The sequence below is a fragment of the Periplaneta americana genome, chromosome 12 (assembly GCF_040183065.1).
Source record: "Periplaneta americana isolate PAMFEO1 chromosome 12, P.americana_PAMFEO1_priV1, whole genome shotgun sequence".
In the NCBI taxonomy this organism is placed as follows: Eukaryota; Metazoa; Arthropoda; class Insecta; order Blattodea; family Blattidae; genus Periplaneta; species Periplaneta americana.
This window is the reverse complement of record NC_091128.1, coordinates 85152343-85171316: the sequence shown is the minus strand read 5'-3', so window position 1 is coordinate 85171316 and position 18974 is coordinate 85152343. Positions and strand designations below refer to the sequence as shown.

The window sequence follows — 18974 nt, the reverse complement described above, 5'->3', positions numbered from 1 at the left end:
TTTTAACTTTACTTTCCAGGGCCTTTATTGGAATATGAAATGTAATGAAGGCTTGACGTACAGAAGTGCCATATTTAATGACTTCAAAAGCACGGTGTTAAGTCATCTTCATTCCAAAGACGCGGTTGCTGCCGGGCTTTGCTTTATATTTTATCGGAATCTAGAATAACGATACTTTTAACATAATAATATTCCTCAATTGTAGGCCATCTATCCCGGAAAAATGCTGGCCATCTCTCCTTTTTTACGGGAGAGATGACCATACCGCGCAATAAAAACTGGCAACAGTGAAGAGAAGAAATACAGTTAAGATAGAATGTTTAAAGATGCCTTACCTCTTTAATAATGTTTCCAGCAAATTTCCTCACAAAATGCAGTATTTCTCTATTGTTATTTCAGAAGGTGAAAAATTATTGCTTGCTCACAGACTAACGAACGGCTACAAAACTCGGAAATAATAACCAGGGAACGGATTTATATGGACTAAAAATATATGAAATATGTAAATATATATGTAGTTATTTTTACCAAAATATGGAATTAAATATGGATTTTTACCAAAATATGGAATTAAATATGGACTTAAAATTATAAAAAAATGACTATGTACGTTAAATATTGGTACATTTTAATCAAACTAAACAAAAAATATAATGGACGTACCTTATCTTCCAATGTAGTTTCAACAAAACACAATTTTTATTGTCTGTTACCATAACAATAGGTTACAAACATTTCTTTCAAGTGCTGAAAAGTGAATCTTCTTCTATTGTCTCTGAGGATAGATTTATACTGACTAAAAGAGCGTTCGACGTCACAAGAAGTAACTGGTACATAATTCAATTTCACAATGTCTGCTGGGGATAAGTCCAAGTTAATCTTCACTGTTGATTCACCACTCATCACAGCAACAACCTTTTGTAGTTCTTCATATCCAGGGTTTTTTGAAAGTACAGTGTCCACCTTAGCTCTTACTGCATCTGCAACTTTACCTCTACCACGATTCAGTTGTTCCACAGTACTATTTATAATTTCAAAACTTTCAGATAGTGAAAGGTGCCTATTTTGGAGACTTTTGAGCGTTTTTATGATGCATGAAAATGTATGCTGAATGTGAGCTAAGTCATTCTTCACACTTATGTCACAGGTAACTGTTTTCGCAGTATCAATTGAGACTGCATCTTCAGAGTCCAATGCAAGGAGAACATTGTTAATAGAGTCTATATGTTCGGCATAATATTCAACTGCTTCTAGCCATGTACCCCATCTAGTTAAAATTGGCTTTGGTGGCAATGGAATTTCAGGGTACATTTCTTTCAACACGTTAACTCTACTGGGAGCTTTGAGAAATACTTTTTTCACTGATGAAATCAACAAATCTACTTTAGGGAAATTGTCTCTGACCACTTCTGCCACACGATGAAATGCATGCGCCACACAAGTAAAATGAGTCAATTTAGGATATACAACAGATAATGCTTGTCCAGCTTTGACCATATAAGGGGCAGCATCGCTAATAAAGAATAACACATTATCCTACATAATACCCTTTGGCCACAGGATACCCATAGCTTCGTTGAACAGTTTAACTATAGTTTTGTTATTGCACTTTTCTAGAACATCACAATGTAAAAGAATTCGTTCAGAATATTGTTCACTTAACAAACCGATAACTACATTACCAACAAGTCTACCTTCTTTGTCGGGAGTCTCATCAATGGAAACCCAAATTGAACTATCTTTAATTTCATCTCTTATCTTCTGTATTGTCTCATCGTAGATGGATGGAGCATACGTCTTCCTAAGTGTTGACTCATCCGGGATTGTATGTTGAGTATATTTTTCAAGGAATTCCCTGAAGACCTTATTCTTTAGTTTGTAGAGAGGAATATCAGCAGAGATGAGAGAACGGCACAGGTCGATGTTAAACTCAGATCTTACATTCGATGTTGTTGGTTGTGTTAAAAACAATTGTCTCTGCTTGGAATTTAGTTGTTTGTTGGCCTGATGTTTACTAGTTGTAATGTGTTGTTGCACCAGGAATTTTTGTGTAGATGATACTGCACACTGACACAAATTACAAAATAATATTTTATTGTCAGTTGATAAACCATCTTCTTTAAATTCTGAAATGTAACTTGTTAGTTTTGATTTTAAATTGACTGAATGACGTACTTTTGGCATATTTACCGTCTTTATAGTATGATTTACAAAACTGAACCTATGTGTACTCTGACTGGCATTTAACTGTTGAGCTGCACAACTGAAGTCTGTTAAAAATTTTAAATTAAATTAATACAGTTTTGTAACTTACTTTCCCATTGTTGATAGGACTGCTAATTTTCAAATAACTCTGATGTTAAAGGGATTACTGAACATGTGTTTAAATCTCTATTGTTGAAATGTATTTTTAAAAGTTAATGGAATTTTGTTTTGTTTTATTGTTAAACCTAATATAATATGGACTGTTTTATATGAAATATGGAAAATATATGGAAATTAACGAAAATATGTACTAAACTCTAAAATATGGAAAAATATGGAAAATAAAAGTAGGATTTTTCAACCCTACACATTGTGAAACATAAAGATAATGCAAAATATAAATTATATTAGCTTTATAAGTAAATATGTATTTACATATAAATCCTTTCCCTGATAATAACCTTACGTTTTCGCAGGTGCAACAATCACTTCGTTTAATTAACATCTGGCGGCAAACCGATTTTAATTCGAAACAGATGATTAGAATAAAAATAAGAGCGGTTGGTTGTCTCACCCGCATGGCTATCTCCCCCGGAATTACCCTACTGCATATCTTTACGTAGAACTACATGTTCTCCCTGTCCCACTCTTGTTTTCATTCCTCTCCTTGTCCTCCTCTTATTCTCCTTATATTCTGCATGTATTCCCCTTGTTCTCCTTGTCTTCCTCATGTTCTCCTTGTCCTCCCCTTGTTTTCCTTATCTTTCCTTTGTTCTTTCTGTATTCTACCTATTCTCCTTGTCTTCCTCATGTTCTCCTTGTCCTCCCCTTGTTCTTCTTATTTTCCTTTGTTCTTTCTGTATTCCCCTTATTATTCTTGTCTTCCTCATGTTCTCATCTTTTCTTTGTTCTTTCTGTGTTCTCCTTGTCTTCCTCATGTTCTCCTTGTCCTCTCCTTGTTCTCCTTATCTTTCCTTTGTTCTTTCTGTATTCCCTTCGTTTCGTCTGTATTTCCCTTGTTCTTCCTGTCTTTCTATTTTTCTCCTTGTAGTAGCGAGAGTTGGTTGCATTTTTATGTGACTCAATTGCAAAGTAACCCTCCTCCCATATCTAGTGAGAAGAAAGACGTAGTTATAAGTCAAAACATTCAGTTCCTTGCAGTTCAGCCCCTGTCAGCATTTACGAATATTTGTTTTTTACAACGATCTATATTCCGAGATGTCGCTAGTGTTGTTCAACTGCAGTCTGTGGTATAATACGTGGCCACGAAGCATATGGTATCTTAATGTTGTCTATCATCTGATATCTTTTTCTGCCCCGAACTTTTCTCCCATTCACCATTCCTTCCACTTGATCCTTCAGTACGCAGTTCCTTGTATTAATGTTGTACCTTTTCCTTCTAACAATCTAACATTTTATTTCAACTACATACTTTCGGGCTGCCCACTTTTGGTTCACTGCTATACAGCAGACTGGGAAGAAGTAAGTAGTCTATTGTATACTTTTATTGTAGAATATTTTTTCACTAAATCAGGTCTTCAGAATTCTGAAGATCTATATGAATTTTGTCATTTTACGATCTGTAGAGAACATACTGCAGAAAATGTTCATCCAGAGGCTAAAAGTGATAGCTCCCCTCCTGAATTTCTAGTGTTAATGCTAGTTATCTGTCTTTCAGATCTCAACACAATCAAAAGTCGATTACGAAAAACATGCAAAGCTTAATACTGTACAGAATAATATTATGAAATATATTGAAGTGTGAGTGTGTGCCAGATTATCTTGAGATACCGGTACTTATCATTTACTCTACAATACGTTCCCATTTCTTTTTACGGTCAAAGTCACTTCACGCCATATCACCAATCAAGACTATTCACATGCACGCCTATGCGACAGGATTAAAAAATATAATTAAGAGGTGTCTTCATTGATTTGTAATGATTATGTAATAGATTTGTATGCACCTTTAGCCTTCCCCGAACGAGTACAGAGTCGATTTTTCCACGCCGGCAACTCAGGTTTAAATCCCGTAAAGTCCAAGTGAAATTTGAGATGGGCAAAGATGTTGTTTTGTACAGGTTTTAGGAGGAAACTCCCAGAGGGACACTTCAGCTCAATTTGTGACAATAAAGGTACCCGTGTCAGATAATATGAGTCACACTGGTCTTCCATCCAGGCGGCTAGGATTCAATCTCCGGTCGTGATGAAAATGAAATTGGGTGGCCAAAACAGACGTTGCAGAGGATTTTTCTCGGAGTACTCCCGAGACTAAGAGGAAGGCAGAAAATAGGAATGATTGGAGAATGCTGGGTTTGCAGTGAAATATCTGCCGTTGGGCAGAACACATGTCCGTAAGCACGTATGCAGGCCTACGTATGTACGTACGTATGACTACATATGAACGTACGTATGTATGTATGTACGTAGGCCTACGTATGTAAAATGTTAAATGTTATGTTTTATTTAACGACGCTCGCAACTACAGAGGTTATCAGCGTCGCTGGATGTGCCGGAATTTTGTCCCGCAGGAGTTCTTTTACATGCCAGTAAATCTCCTGACATAAGCCTGTCGCATTTAAGCACACTTAAATGCCATCGACCTGGCCCGGGATCGACCTGCAACCTTGGGCATAGAAGGCCAGCGCTATGCCAACTCGCCAATCAGGTCGATCGTATGTATGTATGTATGTATGTATGTATGTATGTATGTATGTAGCCTATGTGTGTATGTATGTATGTATGTATGTATGTAAGTCTGTATGTCCAGATATTCACGTCTCATAGCACAGACACATACGCAGTGTAATCTCATGGAATTTTTATAGTCAAGAGAAATAGTCTTTATATGTTAAGTATACTGTAATCTCTGAATTAAATTAATCTTATTATTTTATTTATTTTTGTAAATGCAAGGACACGTATTATTAAAACATAATACTAATAGGCCTATTAAATAAATGTTTAGATCAATTCTTGTACATACACTTAAACTGACAATAATCGTAACCTGAGAAGCATTTATTTGAAAATATAAATAAAAGCCTCTCCACTGAACAAAACACGACTTGAGCTTGAGTCCACCACTGCACTCATCCTCGTGCACCCGTCCACTTGCTTTCTTCCCCCGTGCCCCGAGAGCCAGTTCGGGGCAGCTCCCTTAGACAGGCCTGATTTCGAGCGAGCCACTGCAACCAGGGGAAATCAAAATAATGATGTACTTATTTTTTTCAGCATTGTCCGTTGAGCCTTCGTCCGACCAGGTTTGAGTTGTTTATACGTATCTGGTACTATTATTTTGTTGACGCTCACATTAGCTGTCCTCAGCTGTCCTGTGTTGCGTTATCTGCTGTCAAGGTGACTGGAGATGTTTTTACACCTATGCTATTCAAGCGTCTCTTATCACAAAGCACAGAAGGTCAGCTCTTGAAAAATGACATAAAATGACGTATAATACGTGAATGTAATTGAATCAGTTACATAAAATAAATATGCGATATCTTTCCCATTAAATTCTGGAAAAGATATAAACGAATGAAAACAGTAGTTATCGCAATGAAAGATTAGGAATATATTTACTAGTATTCTTGCGGTAAAAAGCGAGCATTTTATGTCTATCTTTCGAATATAACACTAATAAGTTATAATAATAATGAAGAATAGTGTTGTAAAGAAGTTAAAATATTACATTTTAACGCTGACAAGGGAGGGTTTTCAGTAGGTTGGCTGAAAATGTCAATGTAGACTGATTTAGGGTCCCTGAAAACGATTGTGAAGATCTCTCGGTTGGGAATAGCATATTTGTGAATAAAACAGCAATTTTAATAATCTGGACTGCATGTCGTTCTTGCGCGCAGCTTGCTCATAACCTACTTGCAGAGACCACTAGAGGCGAGAAAATTACTTTCTTCCATTTCTTCTAGAAGTGGAGTATGTTCACATTTGCATTTAAGACGAAATGGATAATATTTAGGTTAAACTCACCTGTTATGTAGCGGGTTCACCTAGAAATGTTCAGGTCATAGCATCTTTTCACAATACAGGCATCTTATAATGGCTGCTTCTTCACACTCATCGACACAACAGACAATATTTCCCACACGCAACAGTTTTTGAAGCACATTTTTGAAGGAGTTTATTTTAGTTTTTCGTGACATATTTTCTAATGAGCACGTACAAAATGCTCTTCATGGTAAGACACTTCAGAGTGAAATTATCTCGCCAAAAACTACACGATTTGTTCAGCCTATAGACGTCTATTTCTTCCAACAGTAGGCCTACAAGCTAGTCGTTCGATGGCTGGAGGACTGTTTCAGGTATAAATGTATTATGAAACATTTCGTTACTAACTTTCACGACAGAATTTTTATATTAACGTTACATTCAGTTGTTTACTATCAGTTCTGCTCTTTTCTTCTACAAGGTCATCATTTTATTTTTACAAAGATTTATAATATTAACCTGTCTATACCTTTGGATTAATGGGTGAGAACCGGAAACACTGTTTACTACCCCCTTCCACGACTGGAGTTCGATGATACTGCGTAAAATATAAACAAATCACTTTACTAGGTATAGGAGGGAATAAAAGTAGTTCATACATTTACGTAAATTAAGAAATATCGCAATTTTGAGTTTGATAATTTCCATTACGTTTTTGTTTAATCAAAATACAGTACAGTATTAACAATAAGTGTTTTTACTGACGAAATGAGCTATCCATACGGACGTATTCATTAAGCAGTGTATATTACATTATACTGTCTACAACACATTAGCGTACAATATAGAGAATGAAGTTAAATTGAAAAATAATCATAATATGGATATTTAAACACATTTTTGAAAATGGTGGTCGTTCATTTCGATACAGGCTTCAGTTCTTTTGTGCATATTGTCGCACTATAGGCTATTGTACCTAATTTCAATTACCAGTTACGTCCTTCGTACTAGTAACTAACTCATGTTGAAATAATTCTGTACCTACTCTAAAATACTATCTACTGTCCGTCCAAGTGGTTTTGTCGCAGGGTCGTAGAAAGGGGGGAAATCACGTTACAGTTAATTACTTAACGAGCCCTTTTATTTAAGTTATTTTAAACAGTTGTATAATATTACGAATACGTCCAATTCCTAACAGAAATTAATATTTTCTGAAAAGAGCTAAGACAGCCCAGTCACTAGCCTTCACAGAGGGGCGAGCAGAAGCGGGTGGGAGAAACCGGGAAGCGACGTAGGCAAACTAGTCGACAGTACCTGTGCGAAAATATGATTTAATATTGAAAGCTCTTTCATCACTGGAAAACGCGAACATATTTCTGAAACGTAATATACTCACTAACTCAGTACTGTTTACTGCGACCGCAAGGCGACTTCGACTGCAAATGGGGTCTTGGTTCTGTGTGGAGGACGTGTGGAAGTTTACTAGTAGAAGAGGTGGGAGTGAAGTACATTAAAAAAACTCAGGTACAATAAAAATTGAAGTAAAAATAAAATTATGTCCCTGTACAAGACATGTTAATATATGCTTGGCAAAAATGTGGATACAATACAGGAAGAAAAATAAACTCCTTAAAACATGTACTTGAAACACTGTTCCGTGTGGGAAATAGTGTTGTTGTGTCGCTGAGTGTGAATAAGCAGCCATTATAAGATACCTGAATTGTGAAAAGATGCTGTCTTGAACATTTATTGTGAACCCGCATTACTATGTGTGAACATAACAGGTGAGTTTAAGCTAAATATTATCCATTTCGTCTTAAATGCAAATGTGAACATATTCCACTTCTAGATTTGTAGCAGGGATGGACGAAAGTAGTTTCCTCGCCTCTATTGTTCTCTGGAAGTATGTTATGAGCAAGCTGCGCGCAAGAACGACATGCAATCCAGATTTTTAAAATTGCTGTATTTTCATAAACATGCAATTCCGAACCGAGAGACCTTCACCATCGTTTTCAGGGACTTCAAATCAGTCTACAGTGACACTTTCAGCAAAATCCATAGTGCCCTACTGAAAACCCTTCCTGGTGAGTAACGTTTACTTCCGAGCCTGCACTGACACAAATAAAGATTATTCCAATAAGATTGTCCTACTTTTAACATATAGGTAACAAGTGTCGTATTTATGACCCTATAGAGTCATATTTTTCCAATGGTTACAGTTGTTGTTGACAAATATAATCATGGACCGTTACACCATTTCACAACGCGTATAAATAATTAAAATTTATTATTAAAGAAAGTCATCCGTTTGCAAAGCATTCCGTGCATTACATGAAGTGTACGGTGTGTGTAAGATACCGGGCTATGATAAGGGATTATTTTTGGCCTCAATTTGAAGGTATGGATCTCAGAAACGTCTCATTAGAGCAAGATGGCGCCATGTGTCATACTGCTCACGGAACAGTGGACCTTTTGAGGGAGAAGTTCAGAGACTTCATCATTTCGCGTGGTGGTGATGTTAACTGGCACCCGAGATCATGTGATTTAACGCCGCTGGATTACTTCTGTCTTCTTATGGGATTATGTTCAATAACGGGTTTACGCTAACAAGCCAGAAACAGTTAATGACCTAAGGAACAATATCACGTGCGTTATTCGTGAAATTGAGTCTGACTTATATTTGTCATTGAAAATTGGAAGACCCGTATACGCGCAACCCAACGAAGCCGCGGCAGCCATTTAACAGACGTTCTCTTCCATACATAATGACATTAAGTATGCTTAAAAATAAAAGTAATCTATACTAATAATAAATCTGTAGCCGAAATTTTTCTGGTAATTTCCGATTTTCCAAAAATAATTGGTCCAAACATATATAATTAACCGCCCTGAAACCGAAAATCGCTTTTTTGAAATTTTTGTTTGTATGTATGTCTGTCTGTCTGTCTGTCTGTCTGTCTGTCTGTATGTATGTTTGTTACCTTTTCACGCGATAATGGCTGAACCGATTTATATGAAAATTGGAATATAAATTAAGTTTGTTGTAACTTAGAATTTAGAGTTATATGGCATTCAAAATATTTTATTTAAAAGGAGGGGTTATAAGGGGGCTTGAATTAAATAAATCGAAATATCTCCCTTATTATTAATTTTCATGAAGAATATTACATAACAAAAGTTTCTTTAAAAATAATTTCCGATAAGTTTTATTCCATGCAAAATTTTGATAGGACTGATATTTAATGAGATAAATGAGTTTCAAAATTACAATAACAACGCAATCTAAGGCGGTGTAATGAAATAAAAAACAAATAACTTCGTCTATAAGGGGGCTTGGACAACAACAATCGAAAGCTATGAAACATACGGTAGCTTACAGAGAATGTTTCTGTGTTTGTATGAAGTAATATCGGAAGCTAAATTAACCGATTTGTATAATTAATTATTAATTCACCATTGGAAAGTGTAGTTTCTCTGGATGGACATAATGCTATAATGTTATTACAGTAACTTCTGAGTGAATCGAGGACAGGTAAGATTAAAATAACTTCTTATGGATAGAAAACTTGATAGACATTCATTTCCTGTATTTCCTAAAATAATTTTTATGACCAAATGAGTGGTCGCTGGATCAAAATGATCGCATTTTAATTTTTAATGCAATTTAAATTAAGTAATATAATAAACGATTTATCCTTCTATCAAACACCAATGTTCCCTGGATCAAATGTCCTATTTTAATTATGTAATTACTTTATATTTATTTCTAACGGGTGCAGCGGAGCTCACGGGTACGGCTAGTTAAATGAATAAACCTCTTTCGTTTATACAATTTATTTCATTTAAAAGTATGACTCTCTTATTGGAAGACTCTTTATAAGTCACGCTGGCGCAAAACATCGTTAAAATGCCCAGTCCTATGTCACAATTTCCCGAGACGAATAATACATTCATTGCCAGGGACGCGCTCTCTCTCTCTCTTTCTCTCTATCTTTTTTACGGAGAGGGACCCGAAGGCTTACACTGCAGCCTGAGGCTTATTGTGCTTACCATTCCTGCTCTGTGAATGATACTTGTAGCTGAATAGCAGCGCTCTTGTCAAGTACAACACGCGCACCGTGAACTTAACCCGGGTTAAGTATGGATGATGATGATGATGATGATGATGGATGATGATTATGATGATGATTAGGGCTCGGAAGTTGAGGAAAAATATTTTTTTTTCGAGTGCCCGAAGACGAGGCCCAACATAATATACGTTCATTTTGGGTCATTGTAGGCCACAAAATGGTGGATTTTATTTGTCCTTTTTTGCCTTTTTTCGGCATTTTTCGGCTTATTGGTCCTTTTTAGCCTCTTTTTTTTTAGGTCTTAATGGCTTTTTTTTTTCTTTTTTTTTTTTTTTTTTTTTTTGAAACTTCAGCTCCTTTCGACTACATTTTTACAATTCACCACGAGATCTCACTGTCTTCAAGTATGCACCAATGACATCCGTTGATGTGGAGAGAAGTTTCTCGATGTTTCGAAACGTGCTGTCAGAAAACTGAGGTGAAGTTCCGAAGTCCAATTTCTGTAACCCTAGTGTGGTTAAGCCAGATATTTTAGTTATACTAATTTCGATTTCTTTCTCCAGGATGTCCATTGCGGGTTCGCTGAATTCATTCTAGGTGGCAAAAATCGTTCATTCTAAATTCTCCAAGTATCTTTTTTTTTTTTTAACAAACACGAAATTTCTTTTTCAAATTGTGTTAATCTAAAAAATATTTTCTGAAAGAAGAAGTATTTCATTCATGGTATGTTGCATAGGCCTACAACCAGAATTTTGCATTTCTGAAACATTATATTCATTAAATATGTAATTTGAAACTGAAATTATTAATTAATTTGGATCACCTTTTTAACTTCCTTTTTTCAGTCTTTTGGTCCTTTTAGGATATCTTTAGGTCTTTTTAAAGGTCTTTTTAGAAAATTTATAGGTCTTCAACTTCCGAGCCGTAATGATGATATGTGAATTAATGATGGAGAAATGCGTCCGAGATCCAACGCCAAAAGTTATCCAGCAATTCTGCTTCAATTGACTGAGAGAAAACTCCGGGAAAAACCCCCACCAAGTAACTTACTCCACAGCGGTGAACCTGTCAGCATGCTACTTTCTAGCAGGCTATAGTTAAATAATTACGCCATAGAAACGAGGGCTACTGAAGAAATTATTGGATAAGGAGACGGAGTTTGGGTGCTATGAATAAATAAGAAAAGGGGCGGTTGATAATTGTAATGTAGCGTTCAAATAAGCGAAGGAAAAACTTTAAACTGCATATGAAGAATGTTTTATCGCTATCTACGATTTCATCGAGAACCCCGTTTCCCGTGTTAAATTAATTGCAATCTCTCTGTCCAGGCCGTTCCGACTGTGCAGGGAGAGTTCGCGTGGGACGAGGTGGAGCAGAGCGTGATCCTCAGCTCCTTCTTCTGGGGTTACCTCCTGTTCCAAGTACCGGGGGGCCGGGTGGCTGAGGTGGTGGGAGCCAAGAGAGTGTTCGGCGGTGCGGTGGTCATCAACGGGATCCTGTCTCTCGTGCTGCCATTCTTCACCAGGATTCACTGGATCCTCCTGCTCGTCATCCGAGCCCTGCAAGGCTTATCCCAGGTGTGTAACAGCATAACCATGATGCGAGTTAAGATACATGACGTCAGGTCGAGAGTGGATCTACAGTCTCGTTTCAATAACAGAATTGAAGTATCTTAAGTGAACAGTGTGGCAGTTATCGAGTGGATTGTGTACTTTACGTGCGGTGTAGTCTTATTGATGAAACGAGCAACATCACGTATTTCCAAATTGAATGTGCTTATATAGGAATTTGGAAGTTAACACATCACAGTAAACGGAGAAAAAAATACGTACTATGTAAGTTGTGTAAATTGAAGCCCCTAGATCAGCATCGGAAATCCGTACTATAGTGATGACACACAAGCGAAAGATTTGTTAGAAGAATGAGGGTTTCGAAGGAACCGTATTGTTCAGACTTTAAATTGCAGCAACAATAAAGGACGAAACCCAGAATTGAATTTTTTCGCTTTCTCAAAGGACAAAAAAAAGTCCATGCTATACACTGGCCATAATTTCATGAGAAAATTTCTTCCTCCATGAGAGCTCGATGTAGTGAGCATTTCGTAATGGGACTCTTACACATAATGCCTTAGACCACGACGCTACGGCACGGGACACAGGATTCTTATGGCAATATCAAACCCCTACAGAAAAATACACGGTATATAGAATGTGTGTATTCCGCAGAGATTTTAAATTTTATATGGGCTGTTATATAATAGTAATTTGTGTAACTAGTATATAATCTTGGTAATTATGGCACAAGTCAGTGTTTAGCAGGAGTGTTTATAATGAAGATCATACACGCGTTACATACGTTTTATGCTATTCTAGCATTAAAATATAAAAAAAAACTATTATAAATGTGCAAAATATAATGTTATGACGTAGTAGAGATATAAATACTGGATATGACGTAATACATTGCTTGGTTGCTATGTAACCGTTTCTAAAACAATGTTATTTTGTTGTCTTGAAGCTTTTTCTTACAGGTACGTTGAATAAAAATGTGTTGTGAAGGCGGTGATGACATCAAGGAATACTAGTTGCTAGGTAACATTTTCTGGCACCAGTGCCAGAATTAAGCCAATTGTGCACGAGTTACAGCGTCATAACAATAGTAATATGCGTTACAAGAGCGGTATGTTGAAGTTTTCATGTTCGAGGAAAAGTTTGAAAAAGCGAAACGTAGTTCAGCTTTTTTAATTTCCGAGAATTGAAAGAAAACACACCGCTCGTTTATCGTACATTATTTTGTGCGAAGATCGTTTATTACATACCTGAAAGAGGAATTACTAATTAGTTGCAATGAAATCTCCATCTTGGTTTCTGTTCAAGACGGAAAATTTGCAAAACCAAAATATCTATCTTCAACATTATTGCTTTAAAATGTTTTCTGTGTTTACTATACGTCTGTCTTTTTTTCCCCCAGTCCATAAATGCGAACTTAAAACAAACGGTAAGGTCATGTAATGATTTATTTTTCATTAATTGATGAACTAGTGGACTTACTGAAACAGCTGTAAGCCGGACAAATATTTCATATTTAACACGAGTAAGTCCACTAGTTCATCAATTAATTATATTCAAGTGTTAAAAGTGGTGTACGCAAGATTCAAAATGGATTTATTTTTCATTTTAATATTTTAACAATATTATTTATATAACATATTGCAGTAATAACATCGGCATCTGGAAACTTGTTGATTTTTTCACGGCTTCCTTAATGTTACTTGCATCACGAATGCAGTAACTTTAGTGGAGTTGTAGAGTTTACTTAATTTTTGCAAATATTTAAAAACAATAATTAACAGTGCAATTTAGGTGAAATTGCAGTGGTAAGTTTCCAATTTATAATTACTGTATTACTATATTGAACATCTCTAAAATAATATGTTAAAAGCCTAAAGCAGTAAAATCAATATGTCACTTAAGCGGTAAGAAGAGGGATGTGTGTTAGGTTTGGAATACTGAATGTGGAATTTTAGACTTTCCGCGGATTGGTTTTGTGCGGAAACCAAGCAAATACGCACGATCTCGCACAAACGTATTTTAATGCTAGAATTGCATAGAAACTATAATTGGACGATTTTAAAAGTATTTCTCATGAAGACTATATATACTTTTCTTTCACGTTTAGGTACATTTTTCCCATAACTTATTAAATCTGTTGGCTCGAAATTGTCCATATGAATGTACTGAATATCTTCACGTGCAATTTATAACAACGCGCTTCTTGGCGCAGGGTGTGATGTTCCCAGCTCTCAGCGCCTCCGTTATTCGCTGGGTGCCGCTTTCAGAAAGGGCAAGGTTCATGTCATTTGCTGTGCAAGGTAAGTGTTCAAAATAATATTAATAATATGTTTATGAATAAACGTCTGATCTTTTCGTAAATGTCTATTTTATAGTGTTTTGATAGTCTGAAAGAATATAGTACATAAGCGAGTCTCTGAATATTAAGCATTGTGATTAACTGATGCCATTTCATAGTAACAAAATGCCCTTTTTTGAGCAAAGAACTGTTTTTCTGTCAATAACTACCTTTCCCTGTCTCGTCTATAGTTTCATTATTTTTTAGATTTATATTTTTTAAACCCTGTTACAAAATAGTCAAAGTCAAAGTAGCATTTTAGACACACTAGTGCTGGGTTTCAAGAAAACTAACCAATAAATATGTTATTCTTGCGTCAGGTAATGGATCTTTAAAGTTAGGGGATCGCTAAATTATATACCGTTCCATCAGCAATTTAAAGCTGCATTACAAGAAATTTAATGTCATCGGCTATAATCATACGACTTTCACCAAAGTTAGCATCATCATAATTACATGTCCGATTGAATGTAAAATGTCCATCGATACCTTAAAACAGACATGACAAATTAATGGTGTCATACACATCTATTAGTTCAGATGTGAGTAGTCCTACGATTTATCCGTGCCTTGCAGTGTTTCATAACAATATACAGTACATATTGTACTCCCTTTATTCCTCTCCTCTAGTTTTGACATTTTCGGATTATCCGGAATTTAGGATTAGTGGGATTCTACTGTACTTCTATTCTAGATTCTGTTTGTAGTTTATATGTATAAAAGAAAATATGCACTGAAATAATTTAATAATAGCAATTACTGTTACCGTACACTGCAGTGAAATAGAATTCGATCGATAGACATAGCAAAATTTTTTAACTGTATCGTATACTAAGGTTGGATAAAAAGTAATGGCAACAGTTCGATATTTTTGACATGGCTTTGTTCACAGGGGTACAACATTTACGTACCTTCTATATAGTCGCCCCCCTTATTTATTACCTTTTGCCAAATGTTTGGAAGGCGTCGTACACCATCAGCGCGTCCATCTTTGTTGATGTTCCGTATTGACCGCCCTATAGCACGGATAAGTTCATCTCTGTTATTGTACCGGGTCCCTCGCAGTGGTTCTTTCACTTTGTGAAAAGATCGTAATCGCATGGACTCATCGGATGAGTACAGTGAATGTTCCAGAATCTCCCAGCGGCGCAAGAGATCCTTGACAGCAGCAGCGGTGTGACTCCTTGCATTATCATGAAGAATGATGGGATTCTGTACCACCAAGTGTCGTCGTTTTCTCCTGAAGGCTGGACGAAGGTGGTGCTGCAGGAACCTGCAGAAGTAGTCCGCGTTTACCGTCTGCCTTGGAGATACAGCGTAATGCAGTATTACCCCATCAATGTCATACGCCACAATGAACATCACCTTCACAGCACTTTGTGTAGGGCGCACTTTCTTCGGACGAGAAGAACCTGGATGCTTCCATTCATTTGATTGACATTTCAAGTTTGGTTGGTTCGTATGAGCGAGCCCAGGTTTCGTCCATAGCGACGATTCGTCCAAGAAAGTCGTCATCTTTCCTTTGATACCGGTCCAACAAAGCCTGTGCGACTGCCTAGCGGTGCCATTGTTAAACCTCGGAAATTTCATGGGGTATCCAACGCCCCGCAATTCTGCGGTAACCCAGAATGTCTTGCAGAACGTGGAGCACAGTTTTGTGACATACTCAGACTTCCGCTGCTAACTCACGCGCAGTCCATCGGCGATCAGCATCCAACATGGAAGCAAGGAGTTGAACTGTATTGTCCTCCACGCGGGGTCGTTCTGTACGGAGGTTGTCCTGAACGGCATCCCTGCCTTCCCGGAACGCTTTAATCCATCGTGCCATTGTGCGATATGGCATCGCAGTCCCTGAAAACATTCTTTTTCACTACCACCTCGTGTCACTTCAATTTTGATCCAGGAACGTTGCTCCAGTTTTGTAAACATGGTCTTAGGGCGCTTGCACTATCCCTATGAAAGTCAACGTTCTACACACTGCCGCTGGCTACACTAACTTATCTAACAGTCCTTGTTCATGTCCACACAGCTGGCAGCTCTCGAACACACCATCGTCACGTGACAGCAGTGTTGCCATAACTTTTTATCCAACCTATGTAAATTGGACATATTTTTGGTAAAGTCCACATTACTTGACTCATGAAAATTTTTCATCCCATTGTGACACGAAAGTGAAAATCGAAGTCGAAATTAATTTCAGCACAAAAATCCAATGGGTACCGAGCACTAAGCATTAAATATATCGATTGGGTGCTGGAGCCCCGGAGCACCCACGTAGTCGGCACCTATGATTGCAAGTCTTAACAGTGCACCTCACTTCTGTTCTACCCTCTTTACCGCCTTCCTCTTCGTCTGTATGTTACATCCATTTTCCACCACCCACGTGCTTTCGTTCGTAATGTAATTTTTTCTTTGGCTTTCGACGAAGATCAAATACACAACATACAGGTATGGACCACAACACAGTAGTAAATTTGGGTTTTTCAGGCGCGTCGCTAGGCACGGTAGTGGCGATGCCGCTATGTGGTCTGGTGCTCAACACCTGGGGCTGGGAGTCTGTGTTCTACGTCAGCGGGGTGCTTGCCCTCATATGGGCGGCAGCTTGGAGCGTCCTCATGTTCGACACCCCCGACCTGCACCCAAGGATTTCACGTGAAGAGAGGCAGTACCTCAAGGAGAACCTCAAAGAACAGCACAGTGACAAGGTAGAGCGAGTTAATCCTTTAAGGATCGAAAAGTAGCGACTCTCTACATAAAAAATAATTTAGGGTACATAATAATTATTATATATTAATATATTAATTATATACTGGTAAATAATAGCTGAAGATTCAACGCATTAAATTTGCTTTCCCTTAGTGAAGTGTGGATTGAGATACCATAATCTTCATTCCATACAAGGCGACTACGCATGTAAACAAATACAAATGTCTGAACCCCATCCTTTTGGCTGTAGAACAAAGGACCTCTTTATGGTGCCTAGAACTCTGAGCTAATTAGTTTCTAGTATGAAAATGGAACCTGATTTTTGAAGACTTACAATAGGAAACATGATATCTTTCTAAATACGAAAAGAAAATACTATATATGAAGTAGGCCTAATGGGAAAACTAATTACTAAGTTTGTGAAGAGAGATTGTAATTTGTAGGCGGACAAGGCCGGACTGTTGTTGGAAAGGAGGCGTGATAAGATGACTTGCAGCTGCGTCATTACTCACAACATAGCCCAGACACAGGAGATGGGAATATAGGAACCAATCAGCGGTCGGGACGCGGAAGGATTTTGCGTTATGTTTGTTGATATGCTGAGTCACCTTATATGGAATGAAGATTAGGGACTGGGTCTACATTCAATGTTTTGTGGTTATCCTGTGGTGTTATAAGCGAAGATCTTATGTCTTTCTGATCACATGATCAACGGTTCAAAAGCTTCACCAGAATGAGGATAGAATGGGCAGTAAGTCCAGTCCTTGAAAATTGTCGTATTCGATGATGATGATGATGATGATGATGATGATGAAAATATATATTTTACGTACCTTTCGTTATGTGTAGAAGAATTATCATATAATTATCCGTGGGTTTGAGTTTCCTCCTTTCTTTTCTTGTGCTACAATGTTTCTGTATATAATATAGCTTGTCATCTCGTATATTTGTATTACATAATTTACATGTAGTGTTCCCGTCATTCACTTCAAAACACTCACCAAATTCCGGTGCAAAAATATGCGCCTGAGAACTTCTAACCTTCGGCATTATTATTCAGCAGATACACTGTTTACGTATAATACGGTAGTGACTGGCTAACGGAGTATTCAGCAGGTACACAGTTTATGCATGCTAGAGTATTGACTGGGAACGCATAGTCAACTTGAAACCACTGTAACACACCCTATCGGTCCCCAACATTACAAACCTAATCATCATAATTATTTCGAATCTGCCGGTCGATAAATAATTATCTCCTGGTAGGAAACATGAGTTTAAAAGCGAAATTAAATTATTAGCACGAGTGGAATTCGGCTAGATAATTCCAGCGCGAGTAACATGATCCGTTATACGGTGTCTAGTTTCCTATTGTGTTTTATTGTTTTCCTCGAAAGCAGAGAATATAAACAAATACTTTCGTCTCGTCTAGTACAAAGTTCATGGGTAAATATTTCACAATAGCTCTAGAAAAAAAGAGAATAAAACATCACAGTTATACAAATATTTGAAGTTGCAACAATTTAATCTGAATTACCCATGTATTTTTATATATTCATAGTAGCTAACAGTACAATAATTGAAGGGCTCTTGATGAAACCACATAGCGCACTGTCACAAGTTTCCACAACGCTGGATTGGCCGTGGGTCACCCATCTTATCAGCTCCTCTCGACTGGCCACCACGCAGTCCTGACCTCACAACCTGTGACAATGCGCTGTGGGGTTTCATCAAGAGCATTGTTGCATAGGAACGGTACGACACCATTGATGAATTCAAGGACGTCGTGCGACGCGCTTTCCAACAGATTACAGCAGCAATGCTGAGGCGAATGTCAAACCGAACCTGGCGACGCATTATTTTGTGTGAGGAGAATGATGGGAGGGATGCTTACCCTTTGGACACTTAGACACACAGTTAGTGTAAAGTGGATGTATATCTGCATTATGACCGTAATTACATAAATAGTGTGTATATTTGAAGTATTTATGGGGGGTAACGGGACTTTGTGCCCACCTGTAGTATTCCATATCGCGAACACACAAGTATAAATGCGAAAAATACATTTGAAATACATTTGGATCGGTATCTGGTAGAATTTCCGAGTAGTTCAGTTGGTAGAGCGTTGGTACGTTTAAACAA

General features: G+C 37.4%; 1 protein-coding gene across 4 annotated transcripts in view; it reads left to right on the top strand.

Moving 5' to 3' along the window:
* Nucleotides 1-18974, top strand: part of LOC138710642 (sialin-like) — an 83320-nt gene that overhangs the window by 33199 nt on the left and 31147 nt on the right. For all 4 annotated transcript variants that reach the window (XM_069841679.1, XM_069841680.1, XM_069841681.1 and 1 more), the window contains exons 3-5: nucleotides 11546-11794; nucleotides 14001-14088; nucleotides 16614-16831. In XM_069841679.1, coding sequence (XP_069697780.1) covers nucleotides 11546-11794; nucleotides 14001-14088; nucleotides 16614-16831 — 555 coding nt within the window. The remainder of the gene's footprint in view (nucleotides 1-11545; nucleotides 11795-14000; nucleotides 14089-16613; nucleotides 16832-18974) is intronic.